A 22,014-nucleotide genomic window follows, 5' to 3' on the forward strand; every position below is an offset into this window, starting at 1 on the left:
TGGAATAGATGGCTGTTTAGGTACAGTGCCCAGGAACCTAGCTGGAAATTTATGCATTTAATTTTGTCTTTGCTTCACAGGATGCAGAAAGATGCACTAGGTAAACTAATTCACCTGTTTTTAAAAAATCAACATTGTATTTAGAGTTTGACACGAATACCATTTTACATTTTAGGAAAGGAAGAAAATGCAGACAACCTGGGGCCTGATGCTCAGACACGCAGTGATGGTTGCACAGGTACCGACTAATTCTTCACATTTAATAAATAATCAATCTCCTTTGTACACTACTGTTAATTACCTTGCTTGCAATTCAGTACTTGATCCAATAACTGGAGGTGGAGGAAAGGATGACCTATATAATCAATGAGCTTTGATCTAAAACTAATAGTGATAAATATTTTGTTTGCTTGCTCCAATTTATGAATCCAATGTTGAATTAATTGTCTAATTCATACCTTGAATGCGAAAAGTAAAAACATTTTCCAAGTAATTTCACTTATTGCAATATGGAGCATTGCACTCTGGTCCTCCTGCACTTTCTAGTGCATAGCTTACTTTTCTCTTCACCTCAGCTGCATCCTCGCCTTCATTTTTGAAATTGGATAAATGGCCATGCAAATGCAATTTAGTAAAACTAATGGGGATGAAGGGATAAAATTCACTCACTGGAAAAACTTGCTATCTCACCCTTCAATTGTAAGAGTCATAGATATTTACAGCATGGAAATAGGCCCTTTTGCCCAGCTTGTCCATGCTGCCCGGTTTCTATCACTAAGCTATTCCCACTGTCCTGCATTTGGCCCATATCCCTCTATACCCACCCTGCCCATGTAACTGTCTAACTGCTTTTTAAAGGACAAAATTGCACCCGCCTCTACCACTGTCTCTGGCAGCCCGTTCCAGATGCTCACCACCCTCTGAGTGAAAAAAATTCACTCTGGTCTCTTTTGTATCTCTACCCTCTCACCGTAAACCTATGTCCTCTGGTTCTAGATGTTGACTATCTATCTTGTCTACGCTCCTCATTATTTTATAGACCTCTATGAGATCACCCCTAAGCCTCCTACGCTCCAGGGAAAAACATCCCAGCCTCTCCTTATAACTCAGACCATCAAGTCCTGGTAGCATCCTTGTAAATCTCTTCTGCACTCTTTCTAGTTTCACAATATCCTTTCTATAATAGGGTGACCAGAACTGAACGCAGTACTCCATGTGTGATCTTGCCAATCTCTTGTATAACATCAACAAGACGTCCCAACTCCTGTATTCAATATTCTGATCAATAAAACCTAGCATGCTGAATGCCTTCTTCACCCTGTCCACCTGTCACTCCACCTTCAAGGAGCTATGAACCTGTACCCCGAGATCCCTTTGTTCTGTAACTCTCCACAACTGATCTGATCTACCCAAATGCATCACCTCACATTTATCCAAATTAAACTCCATCTGCCATTCATCAACCCACTGGCCTAATTGGTCAATATCCTGTTGCAATCTTGTATAACCACCTTCATTATCCACTATGGCACCAATCTTGGTGTTATCTGCAAACTTACTAACCATGCCTCCTACATTCTCATCCATATATACATAACAAATAACAGTGGACCCAGCACCAATCCCTGAGGCACACTGCTGGTCACAGGCTTCCGGTTTGAAAAACAAACCTCCACAACTACCCTTTGGCTTCGGTCTCCAAGCCAATTTTGTACCAACTGACTACCTCGCCCTCGAGTCCGTGAGATTTAACCTTTTGCAACAACTTAACATGCGGTAGGTACCTTGTCAAAGGCCTTGCTAAAGTCCATGTAGACAATGTCGACTGCACTGCTCTCATCTGCCTTCTTGGTTACCCCTTCAAAAAACTCAATCAAATTTCTGAGACATGACTTTCCCCTTACAAAGCCATGTTGACGTTCCGTAATTAGCCCTTGCCTGTCTAAATGCCTGTAGATCCTGTCCCTCAGAGTACTTCTAACAATTTACCCACTACAGAAGTACGGCTAACCAGTCTGTAGTTCCCAGGCTTGCCCCTACAGCCCTTCTTAACAAGGGCACAACATTTGCTACCCTCCAATCTTCAGGCACCTCTCCTGTGACTGTCGATGATTTAAGCATCTCAGCACGAGGCCGGCAATTTCCTCCCTAGCCTCCCACAATGTCCTGGGATACATTTCATCAGGTCCCGGAGATTTATCTATCTTGATGCGCTTTAATACCTCTAATATGTACACTCCTCAAGACATCACTTTTTATCTCCCTAACATTCATGCCTCTCTCAACAGTAAATACTGACTAGAAATATTAATTTAGGACCTCTCCCATCCATTGTGGATCTGCACATAGATGACTTGTTTAACCTTGAGAGGTCCTACCCTCTCCCTAGTCACCCTTTTATCCTTTATGTATCTGTAAAAGCTCTTTGGATTTTCCTTTGCCTAATCTGCCATTCAAATTCCCAATTATTTTCATCACAAACGTTCTCAAACTTGGTTCATTGGGCTTCACTTTGGTAAACTTAGTTTAAGCTATTAAATTCGATAATTCCTGTTCAGCAATTCATTAACCATTAAACAGACTAGTAGTGACATTTAAAAAAAAAAAAAAATGTATTTTATGATCAAAGTGAGGAACATCCAGTAAATTTAATTTAACTAATTACTAGATCAGATATAATGTAAAGTGGCAGAGCAGGTCTGAAGGGCCCAATGGCCTCTGTTTGTTCCTATTTTCTATGTTTCTAAAGTTGAAGTGGGTTGGCCAGACTCCGCACAGTGACCCAAGCCGGGAATCGAACCCGGATCCCTGGTGCTGTGAAGCAACAGTGCTAACCACTGTGCTACCTTGCCACCCATATCCTGAGACTGTGATCTCTCATTCTAGAATGGCCCACAAGAGGAAGCATCCGCTCCACGTTTACTTTATCCATACCTTTTACCATCTTGTATAGCTCTGTTTGATCTCCTGTAATTCTTCTAAACGCTAACAAATATAGGTGTAAACTGCTCAATCTCTCTTCATAAAAAAAGCCCTCATCTGGAATCAATCTAGTGCAGTGTTCTTCAAACTTTCTTTCTTGGGGACCCATTTTTACCAACCGGCCAACCTTTGAGACCCAACCTGGCCGACCTGCGCGACCCACGCCCGCCGACCTGCGTGACCCACCATTTTCTCTTGCCTTGTTTGCTGCTGACAAAAATGGAGGAAATGGTTTTGGGTCCCTTTGGCCCTCATACACGCTCCTCCAATGGAACCTGTTGGAGGAAGGTGAAGCCTTCCTGTGTCTGAAAGTATGGAGTCTCCATCTGTCCAAAATTCTGCATTTGTTTCCAGTAAAATTTTATCAAATAAAACCCCCCGAACTTGTAAGAAAAATACAAAAAAATGAATAAAATAAATGAATAAACCCCCCCCTCCCCCCCACCCCGAACTTATAAAACAAAAAGCTGCGACCATTTAAAAAAAATAGCGGCCGCACTGTGCATGCGTGCCTGATCATCGGCGCACATGCACATAGTTTTTTTTTAAACTTCAGATCTTTATTGAAAATTTTCTCTACCAGTGTACAAACCTTTCTAGAAACAGGGTTGTGCACAAGCTGCAACTAAAGTTGTACATACAGCACCTCATTGCTTCAATGAGGTAGGTGTATATCGGTATCAAAGAACAGGCAATTTACGAAGTGAGAGTAAGGAAAGTTGGCACAGATTTTAAAAGGCTTTTAAAAACAGAGCCAACATGGCTTGTCCATTGGTCCGAAGGTTATCGAGAATCAGGATTAGTGTAAACATCTTCATTGCTTTCAGAACATGTACCGAGGTGAATTTCCCACTTGAGACCCAGAAACCAAAAGAAAACAGAATCACATTTCAGCTACAGTAGCAGACGGGGTTTAGCTGGCCTGAAAGGGCTAGTATTCGGATGTATTCCCGTCAGCAAAGGATCATGTTGAGCGTTCTGCAGGCAAAACTGCTTCAAATCTGTTGCAGCTTGAGACACCTTCAGCCTCTTGATGTCCAGCTCACAGCGCAGTTGCTGCACCATCTTGCTGGAGGCGCTCAGATTGGCGGCGACCGACATCACAGTCCCCGCGGGGCTGGGGGTTTGGGCAGGGCTGGGGGTTCGGGAGCAGTGCTCTCTCTCAGGCGGACTCCAGGCGTTTTCGTCTTAGTTTTGCGCATGCGTGCTGATGATCGTGCGCACATGAGCAATGCGGCCAAATTTGTTTTTGCATGTTCACGCCCATTTTGATGGCCGCTTGCAGCCGGCGTTTTAAAAGCCGGCTGCTGCATGGGGATTCGTGCAATCGGGAGTGCCGCGGAGGACCGCTCCGCGGGTCACGCTCCCGAGTTTGAAGAACACTGATCTAGTGAACCTCCTCTGAACTGCCACCAATGCCATTACATCTTTCCTCAAATAACGCGACCAAACTCTGCGTAATACTGGTTTCACCAATGCCGTGTACAGTTGCAACAACGCTTCCTTACCTTTATACTCTATTGCTTTATCTATAAACACCAATATTCCATTTGCTTTCTTTTGCTGCGATACCTACATGCTTGGGGAATATTTACTAGTGGTTGATGATGGGAACCGAATGCAAGGAGTCAGATGAAACACACTGATGAGAACACATGTCAAAGGGAAATTAGAAAAGTGATAGGTGGAGAAATCATCAAGGGCCAGAATCCAATAGGGCCGCAGTAAAAAATAATGGGAAAAGGAATGTTAAAAAGGCAGCCTTAAGCCTTAATGCGTAGAGCATTCACAATAAAGCAGATGAATTAATCGCGCAAATAGATGTAAACAGGTATGATATAGCCGGTATTATGGAGACGTGGCTGCAAGGTGACTAGGGGTGGGAACTGAACCATCCAGGGGCACAAAATAAATGTGGTGTGGTTGCATTGCTTTTTAAAGAAGAAATAGTGAGGAAGGATACTAAGTCCGAAGATGTGGAATCTGTATGGGTAGAGCTGAGAAACACCAACGGGCAAAAAACATTAGTGGGGGTTGTACATGGACCCCCAAACTGTAGTGGTGATGTGGGAATAGCATTAAAGAAGAAATCAGAGACTCGTGCAATAAAGGGACATCTGTAATTATAGGTGTCTTAAATCTGCGCATGAAATTAAATGAAAATTGCTTATTGTCACAAGTAGGCTTCAAATGAAGTTACTGTGAAAAGCCCCTAGTCACCACATTCTGGTCCCTGTTCGGGGAGGCTGGTACGGAAATTGAACACGTGCTGCTGGCCTGCCTTAGTCTGCTTCAAAAGCCAGCTGTTTAGCCCTGTGCTAAACCAGCCCCTAATTATTCCTTTTTCATTACACAATGCCCAGTCTCGGATGGTCTGTTCTGGAGTTGGTTCCCCACCATATTGGTCCAGAAAGCCATCCTGTAAACACTCCAGGAATTCCTCCGCTATGGTATTGTTACTGATTTATTTGCCTAATTCTAGTCTTTGCTGACTATGTGGAGTTTGCACTTCTCCCTGTGTCTGCATGGGTTTCCTCCAGGTGCTCTTGTTTCCTCCCCAATCCAAAAAAGTGCAGATTAGGTGGATTGGCCATGATAAATTGCCCCTTAGTGTCCAGGGCTGTGCAGATTAGGTGGGGTTACAGGGATTGGGTAGGGTGCCCTTTCACGGGTCGGTGCAGACTAGATGGGCCGAATGGCCGCCTGCACTGTAGGAATTCTATGGTTCAATGGACCAAGGGATTGATAAAGAAATGAAAAATAGAGTAGGAGAGTAAGCTTGCGGGGAGCATGAAAACAAATTGTAAAAGCTTCCCGAGGTATATGAAGAGAAAATATTGGTGAAGACAAATATAGGACCCTTACAGTCTGAAACATAATGGGAATAAAGAAATGGCTGATCAACTAAATACATATTTTGGTTCAGTCTTCACAAAGGAGCACACAAATAACGTACCAGAAATGTTGGGGAACACGAGAGTTTATGGCGTGAGAGGAACTGAAGGAAAATCAGTATTAATAGGGAAATTGATGGTACTGAAGGGCGATAAATGCCCAGGGCCTGATAATCTACATCGCAGAGTACTTGAGGAAGTAGCCCTAGAAATAGTGAATGGGTCTAAATGATCGTGTTTTAAATGCATAGAAAACTGGTTGACTGACCAGCAGGAATAAACGCGTCTTTTTAAGTGGTAGGTGGTGCCAATGGGGTACTGTCGGGATCAGTCCTTCGTCCCCAGCTATTCACAATATATGATGTGTTGGACTGGGGTGAGCACAGTAAGAAGTCTTACAACACCAGGTTAAAGTCCAACAGGTTTGTTTCAAACACTAGCTGTCGGAGCACTGCTCCTTCCTCAGGAACGTGCACAAGACCTGGGTGTCCTTGTACACCAGTTGCTGAAAGTAAGCAAGCAGGCGGTAAAGAAGGCCAGTGATATGCTGGCCTTCATTGTGAGACGAGTAGGGATGGCTTGCTGCTATTATACAGGGCCTTGGTGAGACCACACCTGGAATATTGTGTGCAGTTTTGGTCTCCTTACCTAAGTACGGACGTTTTTGCTATATAGGGAGTGCAGAGACTGACTCACAGTCTAATTATGTGGAGTAAACCATTTAGGAATGAGATGTGGAATTCGCTACCACAGAAAGCAGTTAGGACAAAACATTATATGTTTTCAAGAAGCAATTAGCTCTGACTCTTGGCATTAAAGGGATCAAAGGAAATGGAGGGAAATGGGAAGGGTTACTGAGTTGTACGGTCAGCCATGAATGGCAGAGCAGGCTCAAAGGGCCGAATGGACTAGTGCTATTTTCTATGTAATATCCTCAGAGGAAGATTTGCTCTCCAGTTTAGAGTACAGAATGCTAACACAAACAACTGGAAGAGTACTGCTGCACATTTACAGTATTTTATTGAATGGTCAGCCTTCCAATACCTTGTATAAAGTGAAAGCAAAGTGATTTTCTTTTTATGGATGGTCCTCTAAGTCTTCATGCCTCTGCTGTTCATCAGAGCTCGGAGTGGATTTTTTCCTCCTCATGTCTTGGTCACTTGGTACCGGAGGTGCCTTAGACCATTTTATCCAAGCAGTGCGCTGAAACCCAAGAGGGATTGATTGTGTGACAGTGCATCTGCAGTAGAATGTCCTCCTCCAAAGTGTCTTGCGTAGTAGCCTCATGCTGGCAAGAATGATCCAAGGAAAGGGAAGAGGAACAAACGAGTGGATGGCAATAAAAAGTTGGACATAAGACTGCATCAGTCATGAGAATGCAGCTTCAAGTCATGAAACTTGCTGCATATTTTTAATCGAATGACGAATGTAAAAGATATTCAGGCGGGCAGCACGGTGGTGCAGTGGTTAGCACTGCTGCATCACGGCACCGAGGTCCCAGGTTCGATCCCGGCTCTGGGTCACCGTCCGTGTAGAGTTTGCACATTCTCCTTGTGTTTGCGTGGCTTTCACTCCCACAACCGAAAGATGTGCAGGGTAGGTGGATTGGCCATGCTAAATTGTCCCTTAATTGTAAAAAGTTAATTGGGTACTCTAAATTTATTTAAAAAAAAGATATGCAGCCACCCTGATGGTAAACGCTTGTGTTCTCCCGCCACGTCTATTGTGACTCTGCCAAGGCTAGTGATCTCGGGGCCTCCTTCTCTGCCTGGATGAGGGGGGTATTACTAATATCTCCACCGGCCTTGGTCACCTCCCGACAAAAAGGGTCTGTTCAGAATATCGGTGGAGGTGTGTGGGGTTTTAATGGATGTGTTGAGCCAAGCATGATGGGGAGGTGATGAATTAATAGCAAATGTGTGATGTGATGAGAAAGGAATAGTTGGTGTTTTTGCAAGTGGTGAAATGTGTGAACAGAATACTCTTCTTGAGTGGTTTGAGTTAAGGAAGAGGTTGAAGAGGTGAGCATGTTAAGAATGTGAGTTAAGAGTCTGTCCTTGTGATTAGACTAAGAAGTCTTACAACACCAGGTTAAAGTCCAACAGGTTTGTTTCAAACACGAGCTTTCGGAGCACGGTCACGAGCTTGTGATTAGATGCTGAGAGATGTGATGGAATGGAGGGAATTGTTGAGAATGGTAGGGTGCGTGTTGTTAAGCACTGTTGACAGTGATGGGCCTTGCTGCTTTTGAGAGGTAATTAAAGCCCTTCCTACACTGAAGCCAGATTCTGAGAGTGAGAATGCAGACACTGACCCTGTCGGCCACATTTGTTCAGCTCTGCTAAGTAGTGGCTCTGAAGATTTTCTAGAGGAGAACAGTCTTTCCATTTCTTTCGGGAGGCATTAGAAATCTTGGGGGCACCTTTTCAACATTGAATTTGAGCTTCGGGGACTGCAACCTTAAATAGATTTTGTAAGGTCCTCCAGAAGTGGCACAGAAAAAAGGTATGCTGTCCGTTTCCCAATGTGATCAGGTGGATTGTCCATCAATCATGTTAAAATGAGACGTTGGAATTAAACTTGTTATGACTTGCCACTTATCCCATACACTGTAGAAGTTAAAATTCAGTGTGGCCTAACCGTATCGACCTAATCTGTTGCTCACCTTGTGATTTAAATATTTCTATTTTATTTTGTTTAAGACGGAAGTCAGCTGGCCTTTCTCTAGGACAGTTATATGTCACTGAATTCGCCACCTTGTCACACATTTTTGGAAGAAATTAAACTGGATTCACAAGGCAATTTTTCAGCAATAAAAATGCTGGGAAAACTCAGCAAGTCTGCCAGTATCTGTGGAGAGAGAAACAGAGTCCAATATGACTCTAAACCGGCTGACTTTTCCAACATTTTCTGTTTTCATTTCAGATTTCCAGTATCCACAGTATTTCGCTCTTCCAATTTTTCAGCATCTCACTAGAGGAAGGGAAAAAAGTAAAAGAATTTTGAAATTTTTGCCGCTGTTGATGCAGTCACCAGGAGTGAAGAGACTTGCTGCCTGTTTCTCTTTTCCCCTCAGGATTGCTTCATATCAACGTCAAACCTCCTTCAGCTCAACGGGTTAAACCTGTTATTTTTCTTTCTAACGCATAGAAATTGTTATAAATCCAGTTTAACTTTTGTACTTAGTCAAGACTCATTGTGTGCAAAGTATTTTTCACTGACCAAACAACATGGCCGTTTCAGTGGTGCACAATTCTCTTTCTGTAACTTGCCTGATAAAGCAATCTTCCTTCATCCTGGATTCAGGTTTACGTAAAATGTCATCTGCTACTCTAAAAAATGAATATTGTACATCCTGCCTTAACAGCCCTGGGATGAAATAATTTACCCTGACAGCCGTTTGAAATAAGCGGTGAACTGCAACATTCCACAAGCTGACTCATTTGGCGTAAATGCACATTCTCATTGCTTGCATCTTGTGGCTTTTTAAAACAAAAATCAACCGTGCTCAGATGCTTAATACTTGAACAAAGCTCTTTCCCAAATCCTCGCTATGAAGAACAAATGAACTAAAATCCAAAAATATTTCAGCTTCCTTTTATTTTTGTTGCAAACAATATACATGGTGAAGGTATTCTACTGAAAATTTGAGCAGTGCACATATAGTCCCTGTAACTGCTTCGCAAAACTTGATAATACAATGTATTGCTGTTATACTGGTTCTTTTGGAAAGAAAGATTTGGATTTAAATAGTGACCTGGTCAAAGGAAGTTGAAACGTCAAGAGAGCTCCCAATTCCTTTCAGTGTTGTCCCATTACTTCAACGTTTAACAGAACATGGCAGGGGAGACCCAAGTTTAATATTTCAGCTGACGATTGCACCTTCAGCATTGCAACGTTCTCCTTGTAACTGCACTTGAGCATCGCCGAGATCAGTGTTTTTCAAACTGGTTTTCCCTGGGCTCACTTTTGCCAATCCGACGACCTTCAGCTCCCACACTGGCTGCCCTTGGTGACACACGCCACGTTCGCTTACCTTTAATGCAAAAGGTGATCCTGCTTGGTCCTTATGATCTGATTCACAGGAGGAGAAGGCAGTGTGCATATCAAGTGCAGAGTTCGGCCAGTTCCTTTGTGAGAACAGAAAATCAAACATCACACATGCAGATTATTGTGAAAGGCAATAACAAAATGCCTGTTTTACTCAACACTTTATACTCTGGGAGATGCTACTTCAGAATGCTGACAGCCTCATGAACGTTTGGCGTGTTTTTAATGTGCGTTACAGGACAGATACACCAGCTTGGTGTTTTAATTTGGAGTCGGGTGTAAGGTAATAACTGACGCTAGGGTCTCAACCTCAGGAATTTTTCCCCCACCACTTTTTTCTTTCAAAATCATGAAACTTCTCCTCTCATTCGCCCGTACTTCCCTCCATCTAAGACACATGGGGCGGGATTCTCCCCGCCCGGGGCCGGAGAATCCCCGCAACCGGGCCACGCCTTTGGCGTGGCGCCGGTCGTGGGCTGCTGTACGCAGCCGGTCCGCCGATTCTCCAGCCCGAATGGGCCGAGTAGCCGCTCTAAAATGGCAGGAACTTGCCGCACAGGGCCGGGGGTGGCGGAACATCCGATGGGGCCTGGCCCGCGATCAGGGTCCACCGATCGGCGGGCTGGCCTCTCGCTCTCCGGGCCTATTTACTTCCGCGCCAGCCCCTGAGCACCCACGCCATGTTGCGTTGGGGCCAGCGCGTTGAGGGAGGCCACCACGCATGCGCGGGTTGGTGCCGGCACCACTGCGCATGCGCGGATCCCGTGGCACACAGTTCGTGCCGGGATGGGAGGCTGTAGCATGAACTGTTCCAGCGCCGTGCTGGCCCCCTGTAGGAGCCAGAATCAGTGCTCCCAGCGGCCCGTTCACAACGGAGTTTCCGACGGCGTGGACACTCTGCCACCGAATGGGAGAATCCCGCCCATGGGCTTTGCACCTTTATTTGCGTTGGTACAATTGAGAAAATCAGAATCACCTATGTTCCTAAGTTTCTTCTTTGTAGGCTGTTAAACAGAGGCCCTGGAGCTCTGTACAGAACAACACTAGCACTGCTCTGTCCTGCCCTAGACTCTCCTGTGCAGCTCTCCAGCAGATTCAGATACAAGATCCTGGCCAGTAGGTACACTGCCAATGTGTGTCTCTGGCCATCTCTTTCTTGTAACAAAGCTATTCGTCTTCGCAATCCTCTTGCATTGCTTGCTAGTAGCTAGAAAATGGAAGAAGCTCACCTCCGTGTTTTCACGCCATAAGCACGTACATACAGGTTGTTTTGATGTCAAGTGTACGTGCAGGGCACAATGACCTGCTCACTGCAGGAAGATATTCAGAAGTCTGCACACAGCCTCACTTTGTTCGCATTTAAAAGCTGGCAGCAGCTACCATTCTCAATTTAAATGCCAGAAGCGGTCATTGGGCTCTTCCGCAATTGGAACCATGCGGGAATGCCATGTCTGATTGCTCCACCATCCACCCTTTGGTCACGACCTGCACTTTGGAAAAACCCTGGCTTATTATCTTACCTATTATGTAAGATAATATGCTTACATTCTTGAGTTGGGTTTGAAACAACAAAGCAAGAATACTAACTTCAAAGCAAGAATGTTACTGCTCGGCTAAGCATTTAGACATGTATCAATTCAAACCAAAATCTTAATTCCTAAATCGTAAACTTTTATGCATAGAAATAGATCATTCAACCTAAAATATCTGCCAAGTGTGAATTATAATGTAACTAAATATAATTTTGAAACTTCATATTTGTATAGAAGAACTTCAAAAAGATTTGTAAAATTATTTAGTTTTGGGAACTATGCTGTTCAATAACTTTGAATATTTTTCAATAGTCAATGAAGAAGGCTGTGATTCCGATGGAGAGACCTGCTTCCATAATTCTACTGCAGGAGATGAGCAAAGTCATGATCCAAACGTGCAAGAATACCTTCATCAAGGAAACACTGCTGTCATTTTCCCTGAAGCACCAGAGGAGCAGCATAGACGAGGCACACCAGAAGCTGGTGGACAAGAAGAAAACGGTAACACATTTAAAAAAAGATACTATCAAGCCTGAAGTTTCTTAGAAAATGACTTGGAACACCTTCAAAAAGATTTGTTGCAGTTTATTTTTAATTTCACGTGACCCATGATTATTCAAAACTGCAGTGCAGTAAAATAAATAGCCGAATCCTGCACAGAATGAATGATGTTACCACCACTGTAAGCACATATAAGTTGATAAGCTACATATGATTATTTACCTGGTGCCTCACAGCCTTGGGGGACTGTGGACTTTGCAGGCTCTCCCTGTGTCTGCGTGGATTTCCACCGAGTGCTCTGGTTTCTTCCCACAGTCTGAAAATGTGCAGGTTCGGTGGATTGGCCAAGCTAAATTGTCCCTTAGTGGCAAGGGATGTTCAGGTTAGGTTATGGGGATAGAACAGGGAAGTGGACTTGGGTAGGGTGCTCTTTCGGAGGTGCAGACGCGATGGGCGAATAAGCTCCTTCTGCACTGTATGATTCTACTTGAAGACTAGATAAATTTAGCAATGAAGAAACTGACTATGTTTGACATCCTGGGCAGGAGTTGTATTATTGATAACTAGTCACTCTTAACTCTGAAACCTGATGCAAAGCTATGTTCATGTACTACCCATTATTTCTTGCCCCCTTTGGATCACACTCTTGTTCAACATTCAGTGGCAGGACCTGCAGCTATTCTGGCTCTGCACTCGAGAACACTCTCCCTCAACCCCTCTGCACTGCCATATCACTCAAAGGCTTTCAGAAACCATTATCCTCAATCTGTCTTACAATCACCACTTATGCAAGGAGGATGTTCCCAATGGTGGGGGTGTCCAGAACCAGGGGTCACATTCTGAGGATATGGGTTAGATCATTTAGGACAGAGAAATTTCTTCACCCAGAGAGTGGTCAACCTGTGGAATTTGTTGTCACGGACAGTAGTTGAAACCAAAACATTGTATGTTTTCAAGACGCAGTTAGATGTAGCACTTAGGCGAAGGGATCAAAGGATATGGGGAAGGCTAGATCAGGCAACTAAGTTGGATGATCTGCCATGATTATAATGAATGGCGAGCAGGCTTGAAAGGCTAAATGGCCACCTTTTTGCTGCCATTTTTTATGTATTTACTTCTACTTTTTGTTACTCAAGTTTTTTTTATATCTAGTTACTTACAACTCAAAAGCACATTGAGACAAGTACAAGTTGTTGACACACAGTTCATGTTCAATGTAAGGATGCACTATATAGCTTGTAAATTTTTTTAAACTAGCACCTTGCTATTTAATGTTTTGGATACCAGCAATATTTGACAGTACAGTGCAAATAGATATATGAACTTTAACTATTTAAGATATGATTTTCCTCACCATTGGTCAGAATTCTGGGGTGCGATTCTGGGGGGGGGGAAAAGAGAGAGGAGGATGGGGGGGGGGGGAGAGGAGGATGGGGGGGGGGGAGAGGAGGAGGATGGGGGGGGAGAGGAGGAGGATGGGGGGGGAGAGGAGGAGGATGGGGGGGGAGAGGAGGAGGATGGGGGGGGAGAGGAGGAGGATGGGAGGGAGAGGAGGAGGATGGGAGGGAGAGGAGGAGGATGGGGGGAGAGGAGGAGGATGGGGGGGAGAGGAGGAGGAGGGGGGGAGAAGAGAGGAGGATGGGGGGAGAAGAGAGGAGGATGGGGGGAGAAGAGAGGAGGGGGGAGAAAGAGGTGGAGGAGGGGGGGGCGAGAAAGAGGTGGAGGAGGGGGGGGGGGCGAGAAAGAGGTGGAGGGGGGGGGGGAGGGCGAGAAAGAGGTGGGAGGAGGGGGGGCGAGAAGAGGGGAGGAGGGGGGGCGAGAAAGAGGTGGAGGAGGGGGGGAGAGAAAGAGGTGGAGGGGGGGGGGCGAGAAAGAGGTGGAGGAGGGGGGGCGAGGAAAGAGGGTGGAGGGGGGGGCGAGAAAGAGGTGGAGGAGGGGGGGCGAGAAAGAGGTGGAGGAGGGGGGCGAGAAAGAGGTGGAGGAGGGGGGGCGAGAAAGAGGTGGAGGAGGGGGGAGAAGAGGGGAGGAGGGGGAGAAGGAGAGAGGAGGAGGGGGGAGAGAGGAGGAAGGGGGGAGAGGAGGGGGGAGAAGAGAGGCGGGGCGAGAAAGAGGTGGAGGAGGGGGGGCGAGAAAGAGGTGGAGGAGGGGGGGCGCGAGAAAGGTGGAGGAGAGGGGGCGAGAAAGAGGTGGAGGAGGGGGGGCGAGAAAGAGGTGGAGGGGGGGGGCGAGAAAGAGGTGGAGGAGGGGGGGCGAGAAAGAGGTGGAGGAGGGGGGGCGAGAAAGAGGTGGAGGAGGGGGGGCGAGAAAGAGGGGAGGAGGGGAGGCGAGAAAGAGGTGGAGGAGGGGGGGCGAGAAAGAGGGGAGGAGGGGGCGCGAGAAAGAGGTGGAGGATTGGGGGGGGGGCGAGAAAGAGGTGGAGGAGGGGGGGCGAGAAAGAGGTGGAGGAGGGGGGGGGCGAGAAAGAGGGTGGAGGAGGGGGGGGCGAGAAAGAGGTGGAGGAGGGGGGGGGGGGGGGGGGGGGGGGGGGGGAGAAAGAGGTGGGGGGGGGGGGGAGAGAAAGAGGTGGAGGAGGGGGGCGAGAAAGAAAGAGGTGGAGGAGGGGGGCGAGAAAGAGGTGGAGGGGGGGGGGCGAGAAAAAGGTGGAGGAGGGGGAGCGAGAAAGAGGTGGAGGATGGGGGGAGCGAGAAAGAGGTGGAGGATGGGGGGGGCGAGAAAGAGGTGGAGGGGGGGGGGCGAGAAGAGGTGGAGGGGGGGTGAGAAAGAGGTGGAGGAGGGGGGGGCGAGAAAGAGGTGGAGATGGGGGGGGGCGAGAAAGAGGTGGAGATGGGGGGGGGGGGGGGGGGGCGAGAAAGAGGTGGAGATGGGGGGGGGGGGCGAGAAAGAGGTGGAGGGGGGGGGCGAGAAAGAGGTGGAGGAGGAGGGGAGAGAAAGAGGTGGAGGAGGGGGGGCGAGAAAGAGGTGGAGGAGGGGGGGGGCGAGAAAGAGGTGGAGGAGGGGGGGCGAGAGAAAGAGGTGGAGGAGGGGGGGGGCGGAGGGAGAGAGAGGAAAGAGGTGGAGGAGGGGGGGCGAGGAAAGAGGTGGGGAGGGGGGGCGAGAAAGAGGTGGAGGAGGGGGGGGGCGAGAAAGAGGTGGAGGGGGGGGAGAAGAGGGGAGGAGGGGGAGAAGGAGAGAGGAGGAGGGGGGAGAGAGGAGGAAGGGGGGGAGAGAGGAGGAAGGGGGAGAGGAGGGGGGAGAAGAGAGGCGGGGCGAGAAAGAGGTGGAGGAGGGGGGGCGAGAAAGAGGTGGAGGAGGGGGGGGCGAGAAAGGTGGAGGAGGGGGGGCGAGAAAGAGGTGGAGGAGGGGGGGGGGAGAAAGAGGAGGAGGGGGGGGAGAGAAAGAGGTGGAGGAGGGGGGGCGAGAAAGAGGAGGAGGAGGGGGGGCGAGAAAGGGGGGAGGAGGGGGGGCGAGAAAGGGTGGAGGAGGGGGGGGCGAGAAGAGGTGGAGGGGAGGGAGAGAGAAGAGGTGGAGGAGGGGGGGGGCGAGAAAGAGGTGGAGGAGGGGAGCGAGAAAGAGGTGGAGGGGGGGGGGGAGAGAAAGAGGTGGAGGAGGGGGGGGGGAGAAAGAGGTGGAGGAGGGGGGGCGAGAAAGAGGTGGAGGAGGGGGGGCGAGAAAGAGGTGGAGGAGGGGGGGGGGCGAGAAAGAGGTGGAGGGGGGGGGGCGAGAAAGAGGTGGAGGAGGGGGGGCGAGAAAGAGGTGGAGGGGGGGGGCGAGAAAGAGGTGGAGGAGGGGGGGCGAGAAAGAGGTGGAGGAGGGGGGGGGCGAGAAAGAGGTGGAGGAGGGGGGGGGGAGAAAGAGGTGGAGAGGGGGGGGGCGAGAAAGAGGGGGAGAGGGGGGGGGGCGGAGAGAAAGAGGTGGAGAGGGGGGGGGCGAGAAAGAGGTGGAGGAGGGGGGGCGAGAAGAGGTGGAGGAGGGGGGGGCGAGAAAGAGGTGGAGGAGGGGGGGGCGAGAAAGAGGTGGAGGAGGGGGGGGCGAGAAAGAGGTGGAGGAGGGGGGGGCGAGAAAGAGGTGGGGAGGGGGGGGCGAGAAAGAGGTGGAGGAGGGGGGGGAGAGAGAAAGAGGTGGAGGAGGGGGGGCGAGAAAGAGGTGGAGGAGGGGGGGCGAGAAAGAGGTGGAGGAGGGGGGGGGCGAGAGGAGAAAGAGGTGGAGGAGGGGGGGGGGCGAGAAAGAGGTGGAGAGGGGGGCGAGAAGAGAGGTGGAGAGGGGGGGGCGAGAAAGAGGTGGAGATGGGGGGGGCGAGAAAGAGGGGAGATGGGGGGGGCGAGAAAGAGGTGGAGGAGGGGGGGCGAGAAAGAGGGGAGGGGGGGGGGGGCGAGAAAGAGGTGGAGGAGGGGGGGGCGAGAAAGAGGTGGAGATGGGGGGGGGGGCGAGAAAGAGGTGGAGATGGGGGGGGGCGAGAAAGAGGTGGAGATGGGGGGGGGCGAGAAAGAGGTGGAGAGGGGGGGGGCGAGAAAGAGGTGGAGGAGGGGGGGCGAGAAAGAGGTGGAGGAGGGGGGGCGAGAAAGAGGTGGGGGGGGCGAGAAAGAGGTGGAGGAGGGGGGGCGAGAAAGAGGTGGAGGAGGGGGGCGAGAAAGAGGTGGAGGGAGAGGAGGAGGGGTGGGGGGGGGAGAAAGAGAGGCTGGCCTGCCGATTGGGGAGCCCCAATCGCGGGCCAGACCCCATCGGAGGCCCCCCCGCGGTGAAGGAGCACTTTTCCCACCCCGCAGGCCACCCCCCGACTCTTCGTGCAGAGTTCCCACCGGCAGCGACCAGGGGTGAGCGGCACCGGCGGCCGCTCGGCCCATCCAGGCCGGAGAATTGGCGGCACGGCCCGCGACCGGTGACGCGCTAAATGCGCCGGCGCAAATGCTGCAGATTCTCCGCACCTCGGAGAATCACGTGCCGTGTTTCATTTATGTGATGTGGATTTATTGCCATTGTTAATGAAAAATGAAAATCGCTTATTGTCACGAGTATGCTTCAATGAAGTTACTATGCCCGTAGTCGCCACATTCCGGCGCCTGTCCGGGGAGGCTGGTACGGGAATTGAACCGTGCTGCTGGCCTGCTTGGTCTGCTTTAAAAGCCAGTGATTTAGCCCAGTGAGCTACACCAGCCCCTACTAAATGTCCCTGAGAGGTCATTTAAGAATCAACCACAATGCTGTGAGTCTGGAGTCGCTTGTAAGCCAGACCAGGTAAGGGTGGCAGATTTCTTTCCTCAAAGGGCAGTAGTGAACCAGATTGGGCTTTTACAACAATGACCATGGTTTAATTGGACCTTTAATTCCAGAATTTTTTTTATTGACATCCAGCTGCCATGATAGGATTTGAACCCAATTTCCCAGAGCATTAGCCTGGATCTCTAGATGAGTGTTTTTCAAACTTTTTTTCCCGGGACCATTTTTGCCGGCTGACCTTAGTGACCCACACCACGTTTGCTTACCCAGTCTATCCTGAGTCAAGACAGTGTTTGGGACACTAAAGTTTTCTTGGCCAGGCAAGGGAGGGAAAGAAAATCATCTAGTTTCCCTGTTCTTAATCACTCTCCAGTAAACCCTGGTGCAATCATTTATGTCAGCGTTGATTGAGGACAGGATCAGACATGCCTGTGACGACCTCCTATTTATGAAACTTCACAGTCCAGAGTCTCTCATGGGCGATATTGGAGGTATTGCGTGTAAATTATTAATTCTTGGAGAAGGACATTCTGTATATGGTCAATGAATGGCCGATTTTCACCATGTGGCTCTCTGTCTTGGGCTCCGAGTACTTACATTATCTCCTGTGAAACATTGAAATAAAAATAACAGACAAAGACTCCCAGGAAGCAGAGGAGCAGCTTCTTGCTGGGTATTTTCTCCATTAAGGATTTGGCCCCTCCGCCCGATGCCTCTGGCCCCACGCCTTCAACCCCTGGCTCAAACTGGAACATGAGAGCATTCGCTTTTTCAAAATCAAATATTCAGGTCACCAGCGTGCTACAATGATATTCCTTTCCCCATATCAGTCTTGGGTTTTGCAATGTTCCTGTTTTTTACAAACCAGTTCAACATCAACTCCTGCTTGTTGAAAACATTCTGTCCAGTGCAAACCACGAGCTCCATCAGTTCTCAGCATCAGTATGCAGGGGACTTGTGCACAGAGTTTGCACAGTACCCTCATGTCATGACCCGTATATATTGCTCACTAGGAATTGCTTTTCAGAAGACTTTCCAATTATATAGAGTAAAGCTCATTCAAAGCACCGAAAAGGAAATATGGTGTGGAAATGTTGTTTTATTCCAACGTGTTGTAAGCAAAGAGTGTTTTTAAAAACCTGTCAATGACTGAATAAGTTTCTCACCGTCAGGCAAACCAGTGATTGAGTGAAAAATCAAGTGGGTCCACCGACTGTCCATTGAATTTAATATTTGGCCCCAAAATTCAGCGCAGTTGCACAACAGTTCCTGAGATAAATCTTTGGGGGTTGACAGGTGGCTTGATGCAAGGGTACATGCAGGGGAGTGCTGGCGGCTGTGGCTTTCAGTGGTGTTACCTCGGAGCTTCATGTTGAGTCGCTGGCTTGTTAATTCTTGATTTTATAGAGGACTGTCTTATGAATTACAGAACTTTTACAGGCCATGGGCTCCTAACCTTCTGACACCTGTTCGTGACCCACACTTTGGAAAACCCTGTTCTAGATTATTGGGCCAGCAATAACACCACCATGCCATCGCCTCCCTTCCTGTTAGACAGCATTTCTTCCGTTTTCCATTTCTGTCCGTTAAGATCTTCCCAAAAATTAAATGTAAATGCACCAGAGGAAAATAAATTCTGACATTCTTTCATTCATCCACGAAATAACTACGATAAAGAAAAGAATAATCTTTCTTAGTGTCACACGTAAGCTTACATTATGCTGCAATGAAGTTACTGTGAAAATCCCTTAGTCTCCAGCATCTGTTCGGGTACACTGAGGGAAACTTCCGAGTGCCCAATTCACCTAACAAGCACGTCTTTCAGGACCTGTGGGAGGAAACCAGAACACCTGGAGGAAACCCAGGCAGACTCTGGGAGAACTTGCAGACTGTGCACAATGACCAAAGCAGGGAATTGAACCCGGGTCCCTGGTGCTGTAAAGCAATAGTGCTAACCATTGAATTGTGGTTATGTTGTGAATGAGCAAAACATTATTCAGAAAACCAATACAAAAGCAAATACTGTGGTTCCAGGCAATCCGAGACAGAGAGAGACAGATAGACTAATGCTAAGGAAAGGTCATCGACCTGATATGTCAACTATTGTTGCTCTCCACAGATGCTACTTGACCGGCTGAGTATTTCCAGCATTTTGTTTGTAATTCAGAAAGCCAAGTTTACACATCACGCTTTTGAGTTAAATAACGCTATTCAACTCAGCATGCTGAACCTCTGGTTCATCTCTCTCCTGGGCACCTCTACTTTCAAGTAGCTGGGCCATGCCTTGTGCTTCCTTAAATATATTGCTCAATTGCATCAAATCTATTACATGAGCGCTCCCAGGCTCAGCATTTGTCTTTGATGTCCCCAGACTGCTATACAAGATAGGAGAGATCCAAAGCACAGCAGAAAATTAATGCTTAAAATTAAACAAAGTGGAGTGCCTATCCAAAGCAGTTAGTTATCTTACAGTGAAAAAAGTTCGTTGCAGCTATTTCTGCGGTTCTATTTCTTTCCTATTCTCGTGAGCAATACCATAGAGCATTGGCTGTAGAAAATGAAAGTCTGAGGTTTTGCATTCAGAATGAGATTTCTGTGTCTTCCTGATTTCTATGAATACATCACATCTTAATTTTCTGATTTGTAAAATTTAAGACCTATTCTACATGGCTTAGAATGGAGCCGCACTAGACATTAACAGCAATATCAAAACTTGTGCATAAATAACAAATAGTCTATATTGAACTGAAGTGAGTTCAAGGCAAAGATATAACTATGTATGCATATAGTAACTCCCGGATTGAATGTACTATACTCGGCTGAAGCTGATTTGTCCCTTTTAAATGCAGAAATGTATATCCTGCAATATTCTGAAATTGATTTCTGCTGCAAAAGAAAAAGACACCTTCCCTCAGTCAGGTCATGCAAGATATCCTATCTTCTTTGATTTGCAACCTCTGGACACAAGCCATACAAGCTGTAATTTGTGTTTTTGCAATATATCTACAAGCTAAAATGTAACTAATACTGGTTTACTTTTAATTGTGCAAGATAAGAAAAATTGGCACCATCCATGTTTGCCAGTGGCTTCTGCACAAGTATTTGAGCAAATGTGTATATATAATATGTCCAAATCTGCAGCACCATGGTGGGGAAAATTATGATTGGATTAGTCTGCTTTTTAAAATCAATTTTAGTTACTTTGGGAACATAACATTAACCAACTCCGTCTTAGGAATGGTTTAAAATTGAGTGTTCACAGGGATGTTATTTCATGTTTTTTTAGGAACTCCTGATGCTTTTGCTCAGCTGCTTACCTGCCCATATTGCGATAGAGGCTACAAGCGCTTGACTTCATTGAAAGAGCACATTAAATATCGGCATGAAAAAAATGAAGACAACTTCAGCTGCTCCCTTTGCAGCTACACTTTTGCCTACAGGACACAACTGGATCGTCATATGGCTTCACATAAGTCGGGGCGCGATCAGGTAAAATGAAGCAAGCAATTAATAATATTCCTGTACCTGTCATAACAGAAATCTGTGTCAGTCTTCTTCATTTAGCCCTGTTTATTGATAAGACAATGGGCACTTTCACTTCCATGACTCGAGATGTTTAAATTTGCTGTGGGATGTTTTATTTTCCTTGGCCCGTCAGCTGGTACCCACATCCATGCTTTTCTTACCTCCCAGACTCTAATATTCAAATACTCTCCTGGTTGATTTTGCCGCTCTCACCCTCTTAAAGTTCAGCTCATCCAAGACTGCTGCTTGTTGCACCAATTCCTGCTCACCATAACTACTGTGCTCACTGAACTACATTGGTTTCTAGTTTAGCAATGCCTAGAACATCAAAATTCTCAACCTTGTGTTTTAGTTCTTGAATAGCATATCTTTATCACCTCCGACAGCCTACAGCTGTCTGAGATATAAGCTGTGGAATCTCTTCCCTAAACCTGGTTGCTTCTGTACCTCCTATTTGCTGCTTAAAATCTGCTTCTATGACAAAGTTTTCAGTCACCTGGCTTAGTATCTCCTTGTGTTTCACTGTGAAATGTTGTCTGATTAATTCTCCTGTGAGGTGTATTGCGATGTTTTACTACATTAACGGTGCTATATAAATGTTAGTAGTTATTGATCTTAGCAGCAAGTTATTTTTCCATCACGTCCTCACAAACATATAGCAACACAGCCAAAGAGAGAGTGAATTATTCATGCTTGGGGCAGATACATAGTGTACCTAAATACGAATGACATTCACCAGATCCAGTCCCTAGGACAGTTGGCAAACTCCAAAACTGCTTGACACGATCCCTCCACTATTGTATTACTTGCACTGCATGAGTTTATATTTTATAAATGTCAAAAAATAATAAGCCCTCTGCAAGAGTTGCTAATGACGGAACAATTTCATGCTAAGATGGCATCCACAAGAAAATCATCTGTCTTTACCAAGGAAGAACATCCTACCCAGGCTATGGTAAAAGAGGAGGTAGTTCAGACAATTTTAGTGTTTAAAATTGACCCAGTTGAGGTATTGAATAGGTTTTCTGGTCTTAAAGTTGATAAGGCACCAATGCCTAATGAGATGCACCCAAGGATACGAGGGAAGTGAGAATGGAAATTACGCAAGCACTAGCCATAATTTTTGTGTCTTCTTTCGACTCTGGGGTGGTCCTAGATGACTGGAGAATTGCCAATGGTACACCCTTGTTCAACAAAAGTTGTAAGGATAAACCCAACCACTACAGGCCAGTCGGTTTAACTTCAGTAATGGGGAAACAGTAATTCGCAACAAAATTAATAGTCACATGGACAAATGCAGGTTATTTAAGAAAAGCCAGCAGGAATTTATTACAGGA

The 22,014-nt window shown here is 47.2% G+C and overlaps 1 protein-coding gene across 2 annotated transcripts in view; it reads left to right on the forward strand.

Moving 5' to 3' along the window:
• The window catches only part of zeb1b (zinc finger E-box binding homeobox 1b), a 224,630-nt gene that overhangs the window by 149,082 nt on the left and 53,534 nt on the right, over window positions 1-22,014 (forward strand). For both annotated transcript variants that reach the window (XM_038798259.1, XM_038798260.1), the window contains exons 3-5: window positions 176-238; window positions 11,771-11,959; window positions 20,439-20,641. In XM_038798259.1, the coding sequence (XP_038654187.1) occupies window positions 176-238; window positions 11,771-11,959; window positions 20,439-20,641 (455 nt within the window). The remainder of the gene's footprint in view (window positions 1-175; window positions 239-11,770; window positions 11,960-20,438; window positions 20,642-22,014) is intronic.

The sequence above is a fragment of the Scyliorhinus canicula genome, chromosome 5, assembly GCF_902713615.1.
Source record: "Scyliorhinus canicula chromosome 5, sScyCan1.1, whole genome shotgun sequence".
Classification (NCBI taxonomy): domain Eukaryota; kingdom Metazoa; phylum Chordata; class Chondrichthyes; order Carcharhiniformes; family Scyliorhinidae; genus Scyliorhinus; species Scyliorhinus canicula.